Source organism: Microchirus variegatus (assembly GCF_963457635.1).
Source record: "Microchirus variegatus genome assembly, chromosome: 18".
Taxonomy (NCBI): Eukaryota; Metazoa; Chordata; class Actinopteri; order Pleuronectiformes; family Soleidae; genus Microchirus; species Microchirus variegatus.
Window position 1 is genome coordinate 4493104 of NC_139819.1, and position 17543 is coordinate 4510646.

At 40.8% G+C, this 17543-nt stretch overlaps 1 protein-coding gene across 3 annotated transcripts in view; it reads right to left on the reverse strand.

The window, feature by feature from the left end:
• Positions 1-17543, reverse strand: part of bin3 (bridging integrator 3) — a 59306-nt gene that overhangs the window by 28331 nt on the left and 13432 nt on the right. For all 3 annotated transcript variants that reach the window (XM_083904516.1, XM_083904515.1, XM_083904514.1), the window contains exons 4-6: positions 15183-15244; positions 12331-12467; positions 4455-4495 (exon numbers count right to left, since the gene is read on the reverse strand). In XM_083904516.1, coding sequence (XP_083760642.1) covers positions 4455-4495; positions 12331-12467; positions 15183-15244 — 240 coding nt within the window. The remainder of the gene's footprint in view (positions 1-4454; positions 4496-12330; positions 12468-15182; positions 15245-17543) is intronic.

The window sequence follows — 17543 nt, forward strand, 5'->3', positions numbered from 1 at the left end:
CACAACAGAATATAGTTGTGGTTTAATGAATTCTGCTCTGACACTGTCCAGATACTGGACGTTTTTTTTTTTTTTTTTTAAGCAATGTCCTGGCAAAGTCGTGTCTGCGTTTGCGGTCAGTCTCGCGCCGGTCGATGGCTACACAGGGGCCAAGGGCACACACCGCTGTCCCTGTGACAGGTCAGGGTGTGGTGAACAAGCTGGATGGAAATAGCGTCTGGACCAGAGTGTGTGTTTATGAGCAGCTGCCAATCCACAGACAGACCAGTCTGACCCTTCAGCCAAGTCCAAGTCTGGGCCAGACACTGCAGACACCCTCGGTCTACGGAGGCTGGCCCTTTTCTCCCCCCCGCTATCACCAACACATTAACCCACCACTGCAAAACATTCAGCAGCATGCCACTAGAAATATGGGGAAACTGAATTGTTTATGAGAAAATAACCACCTCTATCATGTCATCAAAGTCTGAAACTAGCAGTCAGCAGAACACAATTGATTTCATGTGGCTCCCCAATCACTATCAAGGTATTTCTGTGATTTTTTTTTATTGCAAATAATAAAGTGTTCCATATTAAAACATATTTCTTCTTCTTGTTGATGATGTTGCCATTATTCTGCCTCTTTTTGGTAATTTTGAACAAAAACAATGCAACATTATTTGTATGCTGCTTCCTTCATCTGGACACGAGCTCTACAAAGCATCAAGTCAAACTTGACCGAAGGAGCGTTTGTGTGTATACACCAGCAGAGCAGGGGCTGATGAGCACAAGAAGCATTTATCTCATCAAATAATTCACTTCTGGAAATCTCTGCGGTCGATTCGTCGTGTTTACAGTCGCACTCGGAACTGAAGCCGTGCTTTACTAGCGCATTGTTGCGGCTTCCTCCATCGGTCTTGAATTGGATGAATCGGTTCAAGTGTTTTTCCAAGTGGGAACATTTTATTATAAAACAGGACACTTTTGGTTTGTGGCACAAAATAAGATTTTGAGAACAGCGTCATTTTGAAGTTTGGTCACCGATTTTTTACCGACATTTTATGGACCAAACAAGCACTTGGATTCATCCTGAAAATACTCAGATTAATCGATTATGAAAATAATTAAAGTAAAATAAGTCCGCTGCAGCTCTAGCCAATCATTTCGAAATAGTTCAAATGTAATGTTGTACTTAAGTTTACTGAAAAGTTACGCATTACAGTTTTAAGTGGCAAATTTTGTTCAAATCAGCTCATGTGAATTTGAATGTATCAATTGTTGTGAGAACAGGTAGAGAACAGTGGACAATGGGGAACGTGTTGCGTGACGTACACGGCATCTGAACCACCTTTGTCTCAGCAGGAGCCAGTGGGAGTTTGATCTGCTGCAACTTGTCTTGTGCTTTTGTTGACGACAACTCCGAAAACGCACGCATTTCGGATACACGATATACCAGATGGCGAAAAAAAAAAAAAAAAGGATTGATAACTTCACATCTGGGGCAAAAAAAAAAAAAAAGTTAAATTCCACGAAAAAAATTTAACAACACAATTCATTGAGTGCTCCCTCGAGGCCTCAAACCCGGCTCCAGAGGCCGGGACTTCCTCTGACTGAGAGGGTGAAGGTGTTTTTTCTCCAGGGCAGAGGTCTCAAAACAGGCTCGACTTCTTCTGTCTCAGCCAAAAGAGTAACGTAGCAGAAAGGGTTAGGTTAGGAGGCCCAGATAACACAAATTCCTCCGTGCCCACGCGCTCCCCTCCCCACACATAAACACAGTGATATCATTCACCGACCCCCGCTGAGAGGATGAAATTCATGTCTGGGCCTGAGAGAGAAAGAAAAGGGGTTTGGGGTTTGGGGGTGGGGGGGGGGGGGGTGAACGAGGGGGTGGAGGGGCTGCCTCTTTTTGTAACTGTACATTTTAACACATTAAGCATTAGCGATGGATGTGCCAAAAATATTAAATCAATCACATGACAAACACGCAAAACCCATTCAAGGGCATCCATTAACATCTCTAATTTTCTTTACAATGACACAAGATCACAAAGTATTTTCAGGACCAAATAAATAAAGAAAATATTCATTAGTGAAGGACTAATGGAATCTTAATGGAAGCTTTTAAGTGTAGTGGCTTTTGTGTTGCTGTTTTCTATAGAAGACACATTGATAAACTAATAACTAATAGTGCCCGTGTTGTTAAAGAGGGGGGTAAAAGTTAACGATGTGGTCAGTTTTGCTTGGCTTTCAAACCTGTTTATGAACTGACTTCCTGTGCTGTTTCAGAATCATGTAAATGCCTAAACTTTGTGGTCTAAAATACCATCTCCCCCCGTGAGACCGTGCCCCCTTCGAAAAATTCTGGGTTGGTGTTTGTGTATCTCTGTGTTTGTGTGAGAGTGTGCACTGTCCTGAGACAGTTTTCCCTCCCAAACCAATCCTCTGGGCCCAGGAAGCTGGGCCCTCTGCCATATTCTGAGCCTGCCCACACGTCCGCCTGCCGCCCACCAGGAAGAGGAAATTAGAACCATTCCATCCTGTCATTGCTCCGCCACCAGTGCAACATGAGGAAGACAGGGTTTGACACACACACACACATACATACATACACAGACAGACAGACGTACGCAGACGCTGACCCAAACTTTTCATGTTTTACACAGGAATCTCTTCCCATTGGTTAACTGATACCTTTATGGAGCGGAAAGTCCATAAGAGCACACAATAGAAACACATGCATGTGCTCAATCACAAAGCATATGTTCGCTCTCCTGGGAGGAGCCAAGAGGAGGAAGCAAATCCTTAACAAGTTCTCCGGAAGACGGGTGGGATAGTCCAACCACTCCCTTTAGTACCTCTGCTGTGTGTGTGTGTGTGTGTTAGAATAAAAACCGAGGCTTAAGGAATGGAATAACGCTCACTGCCTGTTCAGATGGGGGCGAGTATTAGGAATGAGAACAAAATAAACTTTCTTCCAGACACACCACCACCACTACCAGCATCATCGTCTTTACACATCTGTATTACTACACTGCCGGGCCTCTCTCTCTCTCTCCCTCTCTTTCTCTGCACTCATGCAACATACTTTCCACTGGGGCTGCACAATATATCGAGAATTTATCGTGACGGTCGTCAACATGTGCAATATGCATACCACATTAAAATATCTACATGTAGTAAAAACTATGTGAGCTGTGATAAAAAGTAGAATTGTTCCTTGTTAAATCATATCCTCGCACAAGAACTTTGTGGCCATAGAAATGAGAAGAAAGGTTGTTCGATAACTGCAACAAATAGTTTTTTTAGCTTTTTCTCAATTTTCATGTCGTGGAAAATGTTTTAAGAAGGAATTGGAATGTTCAGTTATTTAAAAAAAAATCATGCTCAAATATATATTACACATTATCATCCAGGATATACAGATAACTGAAGCACTTAAAACAGTCTAATGAGCTTCTAGGCTGTATATTTTTAACCTAGAGTTTAAAAGTTTGAACGGATATTTTAATTTCGGATAAAAAGTAAGTCATTAACACAATATACACTACTGTCAAAAGTTTAGGGTCACCTATACAATATTTGTTGTGTTTTCCATTAAAAGTCACACTTTTATTCATCAAAAGAGTTGCAAAATGAATAGAAAATATAGTCAAGATATTGACAACATTAGAGATAATGATTTTTATTCAAAATAAATGTTTTGCCCTTTCGTCAGAGAACCAGCAAAACTGTTTCCAGCTGTGCTAACATCATTGCACAAGGGTTTTATAATCATCCAATAGCCTTCTAAAGTGATTAGCAAACACAATGTACCATTAGAACACTGGAAATGGGCCTCTATACACCTATGTGCATAATCCACTAAAAAACAGACGTTTGCAGCTAGAATAGTCGTTGACCACATTAACAATGTATAGAGTGTATTTCATTTATTTCATTCCCACACTTTTGAACGGTAGTATTAAGTATTTGTGTATTAATCACAAGTCGTTCTTTCCAACCAACTAGTGGAGAGCAAGAGCGACTTAAACTGTCCCAAAGGTCTCGCATGTAGAAAATGAAGTCATGAAAGTGAACTAAATCTCGTGTACAATACTGCATATGGTGCACTATATGGTCCAACGTGGAAAAATGAAACCGTTCCGCTCGACCAAACATGTAAAACCTATTGACAACCACTGTGTGACCTTGGTCTGGTATCATCTGGAGATCGTTTAAAGCCAAACTCTAAAATACAGAAGTGGAGAAAGCACTCAAATAAGTGCAAACCTCTGCCAAGGCCGCTCAGTTTCCCCTCGCTGCACTGAAACGTTCGTGCAAAGGGGAAAAAGTCCTAAATCTGTAGATAAATCATCACCAAAATCTTATCACATCTACCTTGAGCCATTACCTGCATATCCAGAAAAAATTCCATCCTAAGAACTTCCTGCTCATAAACACTTATAAAGTATAAAGGAAATAAGATGGAGACTTACTTTTTCAGAGGGTCAATGACAGTCTTCTGGATCTGGTTAACCTGCAATAAAGAGAACAAATATTAACATAAGCAATAATGAGCATTTCTACACTGAGGAAGTGACTTCATCAACATTCACTGTCAAATTGAATTACATCAAAATTTAACTGGAAACAAAATAGCGTGTGCGTGTCTCGCTCATTAGCTGCAGAGTAATGCCACTGCACAAACATTTACATTTGTGTTTATTTCAAAATAAAAGGGAGGGGGTGGCGGGTGGAGGGGGGTGGAGGGGTCTCGCAAAGAAACTTCCGTGACGTTGATTCTTTTATTGTACACAAGCCCCGAGGAGAAATCCCTGAATATTCATCGAGCCTGAGATACAAAAGGATGGAAGCGTCTGGGGACGGACATGAAAGCAAAGCCCAACTGATTTCAAATCCTGTGGAGGGGCGGGCTGCCTTATAAGATGAAAAAGTTCTTTGCAAACAAACATTTTTTACAATAACAGTTTATATGTTTTTCCTGTTTTCTCCTTCTGGATGCCAGAACTGACAGGGGAGCCAAAGAGGGGAAGAGGGGGGTTAAATGGAAGTAAATGAACATCTCATCTCGAGGCCTCCAGCCCCGGCACAGAGTCTCACCGACAGAAGTTGGTGCACAATTAATAAAGTTTCCAGCGTCATTTACAATGCAGATTTCGACAATGACTTCCGAGATGCCGGAGCACCAGAGCGCACAGGCGAGCGAGTCGAGCGACGAGCAAACGCCCGAGAGCGGCGACCGGAGAACCTCGCGGCGGGCGGCGCGAGATGCAAAGTGACAGCCGCGTGAGAACGGTGAGCGGCTCCGCTAATCATATGTTCACTCGCTATTGGAGGGACAGTCAATCACACACACAACAACAAGGAGGCGAGATCGCAGCTGCGCTTTGTAAAAAAAATTTTTTTTAAAAAAAGATGCCCTGACCATCTATGAGAAAAATACAGCTTCACACGGGCACATTTCCAAGTACAAAATGGTTGATAGTGGTTTGAGGGAAAATAGAGAACCAATAACAAATAAGTACATGGGAATTCACATTTTCTTTTGTTTTACATATTCACACCATCCCCCCCCCCCCTCCCTCCCTCCGACATGAGCTGTGCCGCTGCTTCTAAGGTGAGAGCATTCAGCGAAAAGGGAGAGCAACAACGGCAGATTTGCTTAAGCATGCTGGTGCCCTCTACCCTCTGCCCCTTCCCACAGAGAGAGTGAGGGGAGGGGAGGTGGTGGTGGTGGTGGTGGTGGTTGTGGGGAGGGGGGGTATTCCTTAGAGACCCCTGCAGAGCCCGAGGCCGGTGCTCAAGCAGCAGTCTCCATCAGTGAGTCACGGGGCAGAGGCCATCCCGGCACACAGGCCTCCCAAAAATACACACAGATCGCAGAGGAAATCAATATCCCTCCAAACAGAGCATCCTCTACTGTGCTGCCGCCGCGTACACTGGGGCTCAGCTTCGGCAGCAGTGTGCCGGCGGGGCTGTGCGCCCTCCTCAGCCCCAGAAATAAACACACACAGACCTGGGCCACTGCTGCCTTCATTATCACTGCACGTTTTATCTGCTGGCTCTCGTACTTGTGAGCCCCCGCGGCAGAAACATCCTGTCTCAACACGGAGAGGAGCAAAGGGTGTAAGCTTTTGTGTCTGTTTTGCGGGAGCAGCAGGGTTTTCGCTGTTGGTGCCGTCAGAATCAACAGTCGGGCTTGAAGGGAAGAAGCTCCACTAGTGATCATGTGTGTGAGCTGTGCTGGATTCTAAACACCTAGCAAACCTGAGGTGATATTCCACACAGCAGACTGACCAAAAAAAAAAAGTCCTCACTCACTTCTTTGCCTTTAGCTCACTTTTAGCCACTTTACAAGGGAGACAGAAATACAGCCCAAACCTGGAGCTGAACAGTGTTACAGCAAGGACTTTTTGTTTTGTAAGACTGGTCAAAAAAAAGTAGAGAAAAACTTAAGGTATTCACCATTTGGTATCAGTCTGATAGTTGTCAAAAAAAAACTGGATGGAATGTCGGAAAAAAGGAAAAACATAAAATGTGAGATGATCCAAAAATCATAGATAGGAGCAGAATTCAAAACACATTGAAGACGTTTTGTTTTTTACCTCTCATCCAAAAAAAAAAGTTCTGGAAGTGAAGAAGGCTCTTGGATGAGAGGTGAAATGTCTTTAAGAGAAACGTCAATGTGTTTTCGATAAAGACGACCAGGATGAATGAGAATCTACACAGACGGGAGCAGAATGTGTGTTATACAGGGGCGTAAAGACATTGACACAGATGTGTTGTCCACAGTTCAGTAGGTTAAAGAGATGTAAAAAGGACTGTATTGAAGCAATTTTGTAATCAGTAGATATCCAAGGTTATAATATGGGTGAATACCAGTATCTGTCGAGAGAAGCGGTATGGAGCCATCCCTTAACATGTCAGAACAGTTGGTTACTGTTGTCTTTCGCAAGTGAGAAATTGTGCAGGGATTTAAGTGCCTGACTGAATCACTGTCAAACACATCCCAGCCAAAAAGGAAGACTTACACTCCCCAGGGAGCAAGAAATATATCTACTACTACCACCACAATGTTGAGTGACCCACCAACTACTGGGACCAAATTTACAATATAAATACATGTTTTACTGCCATTTCTTAAGGACTTAAAGGGACAATGTGTAGTATTTATGGGTTTATACAACCCCAAATCCACTTCTTTTTAATCACTTTTTAAGTGCTCCTGCATTGTCCAGTCGCTGTATAATAGTTTTCGTTTTCATTTTCGTAGTGTTTCAAAAAGTCATGTAAAATAACATGGCCGCGGACCGCGGTTGCATAGCCACTGTTAGCAGCGAGACGCCATGTTTCTACCGGAGCCTGTAAGGACAAACGCGAGAGAACAAATCAAGCGTCTCTTTACTTGTAGCGGAAGTCCCGCCTCCACTTTCTCCGCTTAGTCTGCTACGGCCGCGGTAGCTCGCCCTCTCCCTCGCCTCACGAACCTCATCTGCTGACACAGAGAAAGACGACGAGGACGACATTTGACCGGCTGCGGATACCGTATCGCTCAGGGAAGGGAGGGGGTGAGCAGAGCAGCAGTTCTTTGTTGTAAATTTCATCCTCTCCTCTAGATGGCACTATAAACTACTTACTTCACCTTTAAGTAACATGAATAGATAAATGAGCCATTTCCAAGACATAAACGTTTAATAAATGAATCATAACTTCAAATTTTATACATGTGGTGCTTAATGATTCTTGAGTAAAAGCATGCTGATGCATTAACCAATTAAAAAAAGGAGGAGGAAACAGCATGTGAAGGCCACCGTAGGGAGAGGTGTCCTCCCACCATTAGATGTCACTAATTCTCACACGCAGGAACTTTAACAGCAAAAGTTTTCATACATTTGAATTAAGACGCGAACCGATCTATCGCCCGATGTCGGCTGAGATAGGCACAGCACTCCCCTGCGACCCTCCGGTGGAGGATAAAGCGGTAGATAATGGATGGATGGATAAAAACGTTTGAGGTACTGTGCGTTAAATGTCACATTGTGTTCGCCTAATGCAGAAAAAATTATTTGACCCATCCTTATTTACGCACCAGTAGTGAACATACACAAACCCAGCGCAGGAGCAGTGGGGGTTGGGTACCTTGCTCAGGGGAAACTCTAAAGCTTGACTTGCTCCAGGGATTTGAACCCTGCAGTTATAAGCCCAATTCCCTTCCACTTGGCCATGGGCTGCTTATATTGTAAAAAAAAATAATAATACAGTTATTGATTTATTGCCATACACCAGCTCCAATATGATCCACTCAGTTTCAGTCGCCAAGTCTTTGGAGTTCAAGTTCAAAACACAGGTAATTCATGGCCTCTCATGATGACGTTTAGTGTCAATCCTGTCTAGGTAGAATATAATCCAGGTTGAAATCAGGCTCTCTTCACAATTATGTTCAATTGGAGATTATATTTAAAATTTTAAAGACTTTGCTGCTGATAGAATCAACATCCAGACAACGATCTTCAAACCATGTGGAGAGTGAGTCAAGAATGTGAGAGTCAGGACATTAAGTTTTTCTGTCACCTCCAAATTAAAGGCACATTTAATTTTGTATAAAAACCTGAAGAATGTTAAAAAAATAAAAATAAATACATAAATAAAGTTGCTCAATCCTGAAAAAAAAGTCTAACTGGCAGTCGTGCTCTTCTGGGCAATCGACCAAGCCCAAGTCCTGGAAGAATACGCACCCGGGGTCACAAACCCACACGCTCGGTCCAACCAACATTCTACTTTGTCTGGTCACTCAAAAAACTCCCGGCTCCCGTAAAACGTGACGAGCTCCGAGCAAAAACCAGTCTGAAAGAGTGGAATGTAAAAGCCGAGGAATAAAAGAAAGGAAAGAAACCTCTGGACTTGTGCAGCGCTGTCCCTTTAACTCCTCCGTCACACAAGCTACAAGACTCTTCCAAATTCTGTGTGACTCTAAAGTTTTGCTTTCTAGTTCAGAGTTATTACTCAACTTCCTCTGCGATGACATGCGCTCACCCACTCGCTCCCTAATAAGATTTACAGTATTTAGTGTGACCTACTCTTATGTTACTGGTAAAACCTGTGTTTGTTCACATCGACAAACGTCTGCCGTGGGTGGAAAAAGCTCGACTACGCCAGGTTTATTCAAGACACGCTTGAGCATTACAGACACGTTTGTGTGAGTTAAACTCATGGATAGTTAGCCAAGACCACATATAAGACCAAATTCTAGTGACATCGTTTCAATCCGAACACCTATGATCGCAAAATGTGTACAGGCATAAAAACAACAAAGCTGGTGGTACCCCGAGACCTTGAAATCACAGGGTACCTCACGATACGATACTCGATACTTAGTCCACGATACCAATAACATGCAAGACAATTATACAGCGATACATCACGATATCTGTGTAACTGAAGAAAACAAAACGTTTAAAAAGTTAAAAGTGCACATCGAGAACAAAGCGCATAAAGTCTATGTATTGAATGTGGATGGGGCATCTCATAACGTAGCTTTCTCCACCATTATCCTGCTGTAAACTCCCACTTCTTCAGCTGGGTAACTTCCACGCAAGGTTCCCTCAATCGTTTGAGCAGTACCACCGTGAGGAGACACGAAGTATCTACGCTACGCTAATTTATCAATTTAAATATCGATATTTGCCCTGGCGCATCTGTAATTGTGTTGCAGAAGGACGACGATATATCACCAAATCGATATTTTGAGTGTTTTCTTTCATCATTAAAACAAGTTTCCTGATTTTTCAGCATCGTAAAAGTGAATATTTTCCGGTTTCTTTGCTCCATTTAACATGAAATCATAAAAACTGACTCCTTTTGGTTTATGGACAAAACAAGACATTGGAGAACATCCACCATTTCCAAGCTTGAAAAAAACTGATCGACGTTTCTTAACATTTTCTGGACCAAACAGTTACTCGATTCACTGTGAAAATAATCAACGGCTTAATAGATGGTGAAAACAATGGTTAGCTGCAGCCCTAGTGCTGTATTTAAACACGACTATGAGAGTTTTTGGATGTAACGTGGCCATTGCTTCACATATGTAAAATCTTGGAGCGGTACACAGCTATGGTTTGATCTTTAATGGAAACAGTCCAGTTCATGAGTTTTCCACAGCAAATATAAATCAACTCAACCCTAATATGTACATTTCCAGATGGTTTTGCCTCTTCTGAGATACGACACTACAATTTTTACAATGGAACAAACTTTTTTTTTTTTTTTTTTTTTTTTAAATAAGGTATTCGTTTTCTCCATCTTGTTAGTTTGTTGTTGTGGAAAAGGTTATGAAATCATTCTGGTTCACACAACATGTGGAAAAAAAAAAGGGGGGGATATTTAAAGGCAACAAATGTGAAAAGCCCAGAACACCTAACAGCAGGGCAATGAGTCAAGAAAACAGAGATGGAAAAAAAGTCAATCGGCATATGCCTTGACTGTGATCTCCTGTGTTCTTTGCAGTGTTCCCCCCCCCCCTCTTCTTTTAACGTCTACTCTTCACAGTGTAGTGCCTTGAGGATACACACATACGGTGCCACTATGATTCACATTATAACCACCTGTGGCAGTGATTCTAATCAAAAAAAAACTGAGATGTACCCGGTAAATAATGTGAAGAGGCCTGACAGCCAGAGAAGAAATCTTCACAAGAGTACAGCTATTAAAAAGGCAGGAGTGCGCTGTATTGCTTACACTTCTGTAAAGACATCTATGGCGTCCCCTTGGGACAAAACATACAAGTTTGAAAAGCACAGACACTACAAGAAACAAGGGGAAAAAAGAAAATCAACAAAATATGAGGAACATGTAGGTGAAAGATGTGAGGGACCGTATTGTCTGTCAGATCGTCAGTCTGAAACTTTGTGGAGAATCCGAGCTTTCTCTTTCATCAGGTGTTGCTGACGGAAACGTACGGACGCAGAAGCGATTCGAAAAGTGTTGTAGGTTTATATAAACTACAGTTTGGCTGATGATGGATTTCCAAATAGAATAATAATGACTGTTTAAAAAGTGTTTGATATATGATGGCAGTATTTACATACATCTCCAAACTTGAAATTTACGAGTGTCATTGAATGCGTTTTTTGCTATTAATCATCGGGAGAAAATCACAAAACACATCCGGGTTTAAGTTCTGGAAACTGAAATAACGCAGCCTCGCACAACCATGAACAGCCACAGAACTTTGTTTAACCAACTAACTCTATCTACATGTTCGTTAATTTGCATAATGAAGATCTGTAAACTATTACTTTTATAAGGGCATGCTTGACAGAAGACAAAGTCCCCCGACAATAAACTTGGCATTTCATAATTAGCGGGTGTGTAGATGTCAGACGTTCACGCATACACGGCGCAGTTGATGCAAACTAAAATTAGGCCAACGTGCATTGATGGACATAAATTGTGTTCTGTTGCCCTAATCATGTTAAAAAAAAAATAATACAGCAAAAGGTCAAATTTGGAAACCACATCATGCATAATTGTCTCCTGGTTGCATTTAGTATCTGAAATTACCAAAAAAAACAAAACGCACTTATTTCCCAGGAACAATACTATATATGACCATACTATAGATCAAAATGATCAAATTTTTGGAAAAAGTAATCTCTAAATTATATAAATATAGCCAATATCCCATACTATTGTGCCAATCATGCTACTAAGCTAGTAGCAACCATGACTGGAGCGATCTGTATCTACACATGGAAGAAGAAGGTAGCATCGAACTAGGAAACGTCCCATCAGAGATGATTAATCGGCGTCAGCTGTCAACCTCTATTAGAAATTCAAACAACTTGCAGCTGCCTTTCTCCATGTCGGAGGAAAAAGGTAACTTTCCTGCCACCGCTTTTCAAGACAACATGGTGTGAAGCGTCAATATGTTGAACCGAAGCCAAATGTTTGTTTCAATATAGACGCGCTGAATTCTGCGGCAGGGCATATTTTCCTGTGGCGAGAGAGAGAGAGAGAGAGAGAGGGCCTTTCTATTGTGCAAGTTATTTTCGACTCCAGTGAGTCACAAATGCATCACTTTTCACAGCTGATACCCGGTAGCTTGAGCTTATAGAGGATGATTCCACAGATGCTTTTCAAAAAACAGCAGAAGGAAAGACATACGGGTAGTTTTAGCTAACATGCTGCAACAATATTGACAAACATGGAGACGTTTTCAAACATAACAGTTTTCAAAAGGTTCTTTGTTTGTCTGAGGTTGAAACACTTTCCCACAAAAAGCCGAGCTCTACGATGGCAGGTGCCAAGAAGACAAAGAAAAGAAAGAGTGAGAGGGGATCCGAGTCTGACCTTCTCCTGGTTGAAGGCGTCCATCCTCTTCATGGCTGTGTCGAGCGCCATCATCGACTCCAGGAAGGCCTGGTCCTGCTCGCACAGAGGGTTACTCAGCAGGTCTGCGGAGATCTTCACTGCAGCTTTGGACATGGCTGCAGAAACAGATGATGTGATTCGTTATACAGCTTTATAAAAGTGTAGATTACAGAATATTTCCAAATCTGGTCAAAGCATTTCACGTTTCCTTGAACCCATGGACGTAATCTATCTACTACCATTACTGAGGCCCAATCCTATCATAGGAGTGACTGCCAATCTCCAATCGGTTAATTGTTTTGTCAAAAAGTTGAGATTAGGATCAAGAGATCCCCAAGATTTTCCCATTTTCTTAATCCTATGTGTGTATAATCTACATTTATGACACCAATATGCAGTAGGGTTTTCAAAAGTCAGCTTTTTGGAAAGAAATATACAGTAAAAAGACGAATTGCACCGCGTTGCCTCCCCATTGTAAAAACAGTGAGGGGGTGGTGAGGCTGCCTGCTGTGTCGAATATTCACTCGAGCAATAAGATTCTCTGCAGTGACTCCACACTGACAGCATTAATTACTGTTAATCTGCACTCTCGCCTCTTTGTTTAGACACGGAGCATACATGGGAGATGTGGCTTCAGTGCGAGAGAATACATGCGCTGCACTGTGAGGAGGACACGGGCTGATGACAGGGGGGCTGTGGTGAAAATGGGCTTCATGGAGATCTGGAACAGGGCCCCTGGTTTTTCTTTTCACACTCTCTTTGGATTCTCTCAAGACCAATTTCCAACCGATCAATTATTGAGGTGTGATGTTTCTGCATCCCTGGTTTTTTTTTCTTTTTTTTTTTGACAAGTAACAAATTGCTTGATTTGACCTCGTCTGACATGGCAGACCTGAAGGTAGTGGATGTATTATTTGTGTGTTGAGCGAAACTCGTATCCTGTGGGTTTTTTTTTTTTTTTTAAATCACCTGTGCAGATATAGAATTTCTCAGTTTTCAAAAGGAGTTATTCAAGCCACCTTCTGACTCATGCCACATTCTTGCAGTTTAAATACCAGAGCTGCCCCCATTTTTGATCATGTGTGTTCCACCTGGTTCTTAAACAGTTTTGATAGCGCTGCAACTCAGGATTATTTTCACTATTGATTAATCCGTGTAATATTTCCTTATATACTTGTTCGGTCCATAAAATCTCAGAAAACGTTGACAAATGTTGATAATTGTTTCCCAAACCAAAATTATTCAGTTTTTGTTATAGAGCAAAGAAACCATAAAATATTCACATTTAAGAAGCTGAAAAATCAGAGAAACTTGCTTTAAAAAGATTAAAAAACAGCTCTTTTACTTCTGGTAAGTGGCCGTTAAGGTTAGCTATTTAAATTTACGATAAAAATCAAAAACATTTATATCAGGGGTCTCAAACTCAAATGACCTAAGGGCCAATGAGCAGCTAGTCTGGTCAGGAGGGGGCTGGTCACGTGAAAAATATATGTCTATATGAGATTAAAAGTATAATTTCAAAGCTTCAAAAGTCTTTCTTTTAATATGTAACATGTATAAGTAACAATAAAACATATTTATAACGTAAAATTAAACTATAAATAGCAAAAACAAATAGCCCATTAGAAATAGCTCATTAAGCTTCATATTAAGTGGCGGGCCGCATGAAATCAATCAGGGGGCCCCATGTGGACCACGGACCATGAGTTTGAGACCCCTGGTTGTTTTAGTAGTAACCCCTGAGGGATTCAAAATGGCCTAAAATGAAAACGGACAAAAGTGGAGCGCTGAATTCTAAATTCTATAATTTGTCACTAAAAATCTCAATAACTTCTGATCTGGATCGTCTAGTCTGTGCTTTCTCGGGATTAAAACATTGAAAATCATGTCAGATTTGAAAATCCTGACAGAAATAGTTGGGGCTGGTCTATTAAAAACCAGGAAGCGAACGAGTCAAACCAACTACGTGCAGTGGAAATGTTGCGAGTACTTCATTGGATTCCCTTGGGATTCATAAATCCTGGATCTAACAGCTAATTTGAGTGCAAGCAAAAAAACAAAACCTGAACTGGAACTGAAACTTAACAGGAAAACCCCCTTCAAATGTCATTATCCTCCCTCAGCAGCTAACCGCCAGTGACTTCAATAGAGTTTGGACTTGATAAACGACGCCTGTTAACGAAAACATTGTATTAAATGTAGTGCTGACATGCAGATTAGGCCCAGGTTCTTTGTGCGGTAGCGGTTGGTGGAGACAGGACCTGTGTGACAGATGGAGTCCATTAACAATAATGAGGCCTTGACAGCTATGACACTTTGATGATGCAGACGTCCATATTTCAGAGCACAAAGGAGAGGAAATGAAGCCTCTCTCTCTCTCCCTCTCCCTCTCCTCCACCCTCACACAACTGACGACTCACCACAGGACATGTACTCTGCGTCTATTGCTACTTCCCAAACACACAACTCTAAAAACTAACACATAAGTAAATAAAAAGTAAACATGGGGTTTCTGCGGCTGACAAACACATGGCTAAATGAGGGCAGGGATGCTAGAGCTCTAACTACACTTTGTACAAAGGAAACAAAATTCAAAAACGTGCGCACTGTGATAGCCGGGGAAGGGGGAAACAAAAAAAAACGATAAAAGACCCGACTAATTCAGAGGTGTTTTTTTTCCACGGAGCTGTCGACGCCGCCAAACAAATCAAGACAATCGCCCGTCTTTCTAGCCATAAAAAAAAAAAAAAAAAAAAAAAAAAACCTGCCAAGCAACATCAAGTATGTTGGTGAACAAGTGGAGATCAATGGCACACCAGGCGGTAACACACCTAAATCAGCCTCAGTGCTTTTCTTCATGTCCTTGTGAAGCTTTTTCGTCTGATCCTCCAGCCTGTGGGACAACATGAAGAAGAAGAAGAATGATCATCAGCCAACTTCTGGTGTGGTAATAAAGCAGCGGTAGATTCAGCGCTGACAACGAGTGAGAATCGGGAACACAAACGTAGAACGACAAGCAAACGTGTCCACAAAATATCAAACGTCTATCTGTATAAGTGGTTCACAACTTTTTTGTGACAAGACGGACCAGGAACAGAGCTTATAGTAATCTCTTATTAATGACATGTTAAAATACAACATTTTGTTTTAGTTTTCTTTCTCTTTTGCCTTTATTTTTAATGACATTTGGTGGTCGGAATTTATGTGCTTCTCTCCTCGCGTATGCTGGCTTTGCTAGGTTTGAAAAAGCCTTTGTAAATGTGTCATATATCAATATTATACATCTGTATCGTGACATGTGAGACGATATAGTGAAGCCTGTGATGACTTTTCCTCTTCTTAAAGACAATTACAATATTGACATACACTACATAGTATCATACTATATATATTGATTAAAAAATACTATAAATGGAGTCGCTTAACACTTTTCTATTTAATTTTAAGCGCCAATTACTTGTGTAATAACTGAATTTGACCATATTTATAGGCAATTTCATTCTCACCCACATGTATATTAAAAAAAGATAAATAAATAAACCAGGTATTATTTGAAAAGAAAGGTATTTTAAGATCATGTAATACAGATCATAAACGGTAGATAATTTACAGTGTATTGTCTCTCTCCTTGGTTAATTATAACATACCAGATATTATCCAATATCTACGATATACAGATGTTATTTAAAGGCCATATCGCCCAGATCGGCAGACATATTGATTTGATTTATATCGTGATATACATCAATGTTAAATTATATTAAAAAAAATATCATGCTAAGACATTATTCCCATATTGTCAAGTCTTTTAAACCATCATAAATGAAGAATTCAACCTTTAACCCAGTACAAACTCACAAAACCCAGTACTTTACTCGACCTCAAATGTCTTTTTCTCAGAGACAATGAGGTCAAAGTGTGGTTCTGGGTCAGACACAGTGGTTTTTAACATCCAGTCTGATAGAGTGCCTTGTTTGGGTTTGGTATTTTTTGAATGAAATCCCCTCAGGATATGTAGTAATAATAATAACAATAATAATAATAAAAACAACGTTTTTGCAAGACCCAGAAATTGTGAACCCGTGATCTGTATAACGCTAATCTATAATATTCCAAACGACTTGACACATGTTGACATGAACAAAGAAAGCACCCCCCCTTAGAAAAAAAAAAAAAAAAAAAACTCAAAAAAGGAAATTAGCGTATAAACCCTTGGTTCCAGGAATTACACATTCCACTGACTCCATATAAAACGTTATTATAACATCTGTTAGCTAATTAACAAAAATAGGGAATCATTCTTTCCCTCTGTCAACTACCTTTGCGTTGAAAAGCGTTATTGTCTTCAATCATTCCGCAGCACATATTCCATTGATGGGTGTTAAAAATGGCAATTATGGAGGCTGGAACATGTGCCATTCATTATATCAATTAAGGCAAATGAGGGGTTTCGAGTCTCCCCCGAGACTGCCTTCATATCACTTCTGCTGGGTTGATGAAAAAAAAAAAAAAAAAGGGGGGGAATGTGATGGGGTTTCATTTCCATCATTGCTTTGAGGGATTAAGACAATAGCTGCCGAGTGGCAGATTCTCTGAGGAGGGAACCGCGGCCACTTTGTCGCGAGACGCAACAAAGGGGAAACATATCTGGTTTATTTGAGGACTTTAGAAGTTGGCGAAATGGAAGCAAAGTGCCTTAAAATAACAGAGAGGTAGTTTTTATTCGTTGTTCAGCGGCTGAGAAACAAATAAACAACGTGTTATGGTAATATTCCCACAGGTGCACAAGTGTTTTTTCCTCTACAGTCCTGACACTGACTAATATCACTGCATAAATTAAAGGTACAGGGTTTTAAAATAAGAACGCAGATTAGAATTATTTCAAAAATACTGACTGGCCTGTCACTTTGATGTGGTGAACTGTTATTCTGAGAAAACAGGGAGTTTTTTTTTTTTAAATCAATGTGAATTTAGATTAATTTATAATGTTGTCACTGCAGTGAGGTACCATCAGTCTGAGGTGGAATATGTTGGTGAAAACAGGGATTTTACTCATCATATGTCATCGTTCCGATTCAAATCTGATTCACTATAGATCAGTTTTCGTGGTTCACATTCACAAGTGCCATCTCAAACTGCACACATTGTAAAAAAAAAAAGAAAGAAAAAGGCATTTGTTATACGTTATTTCC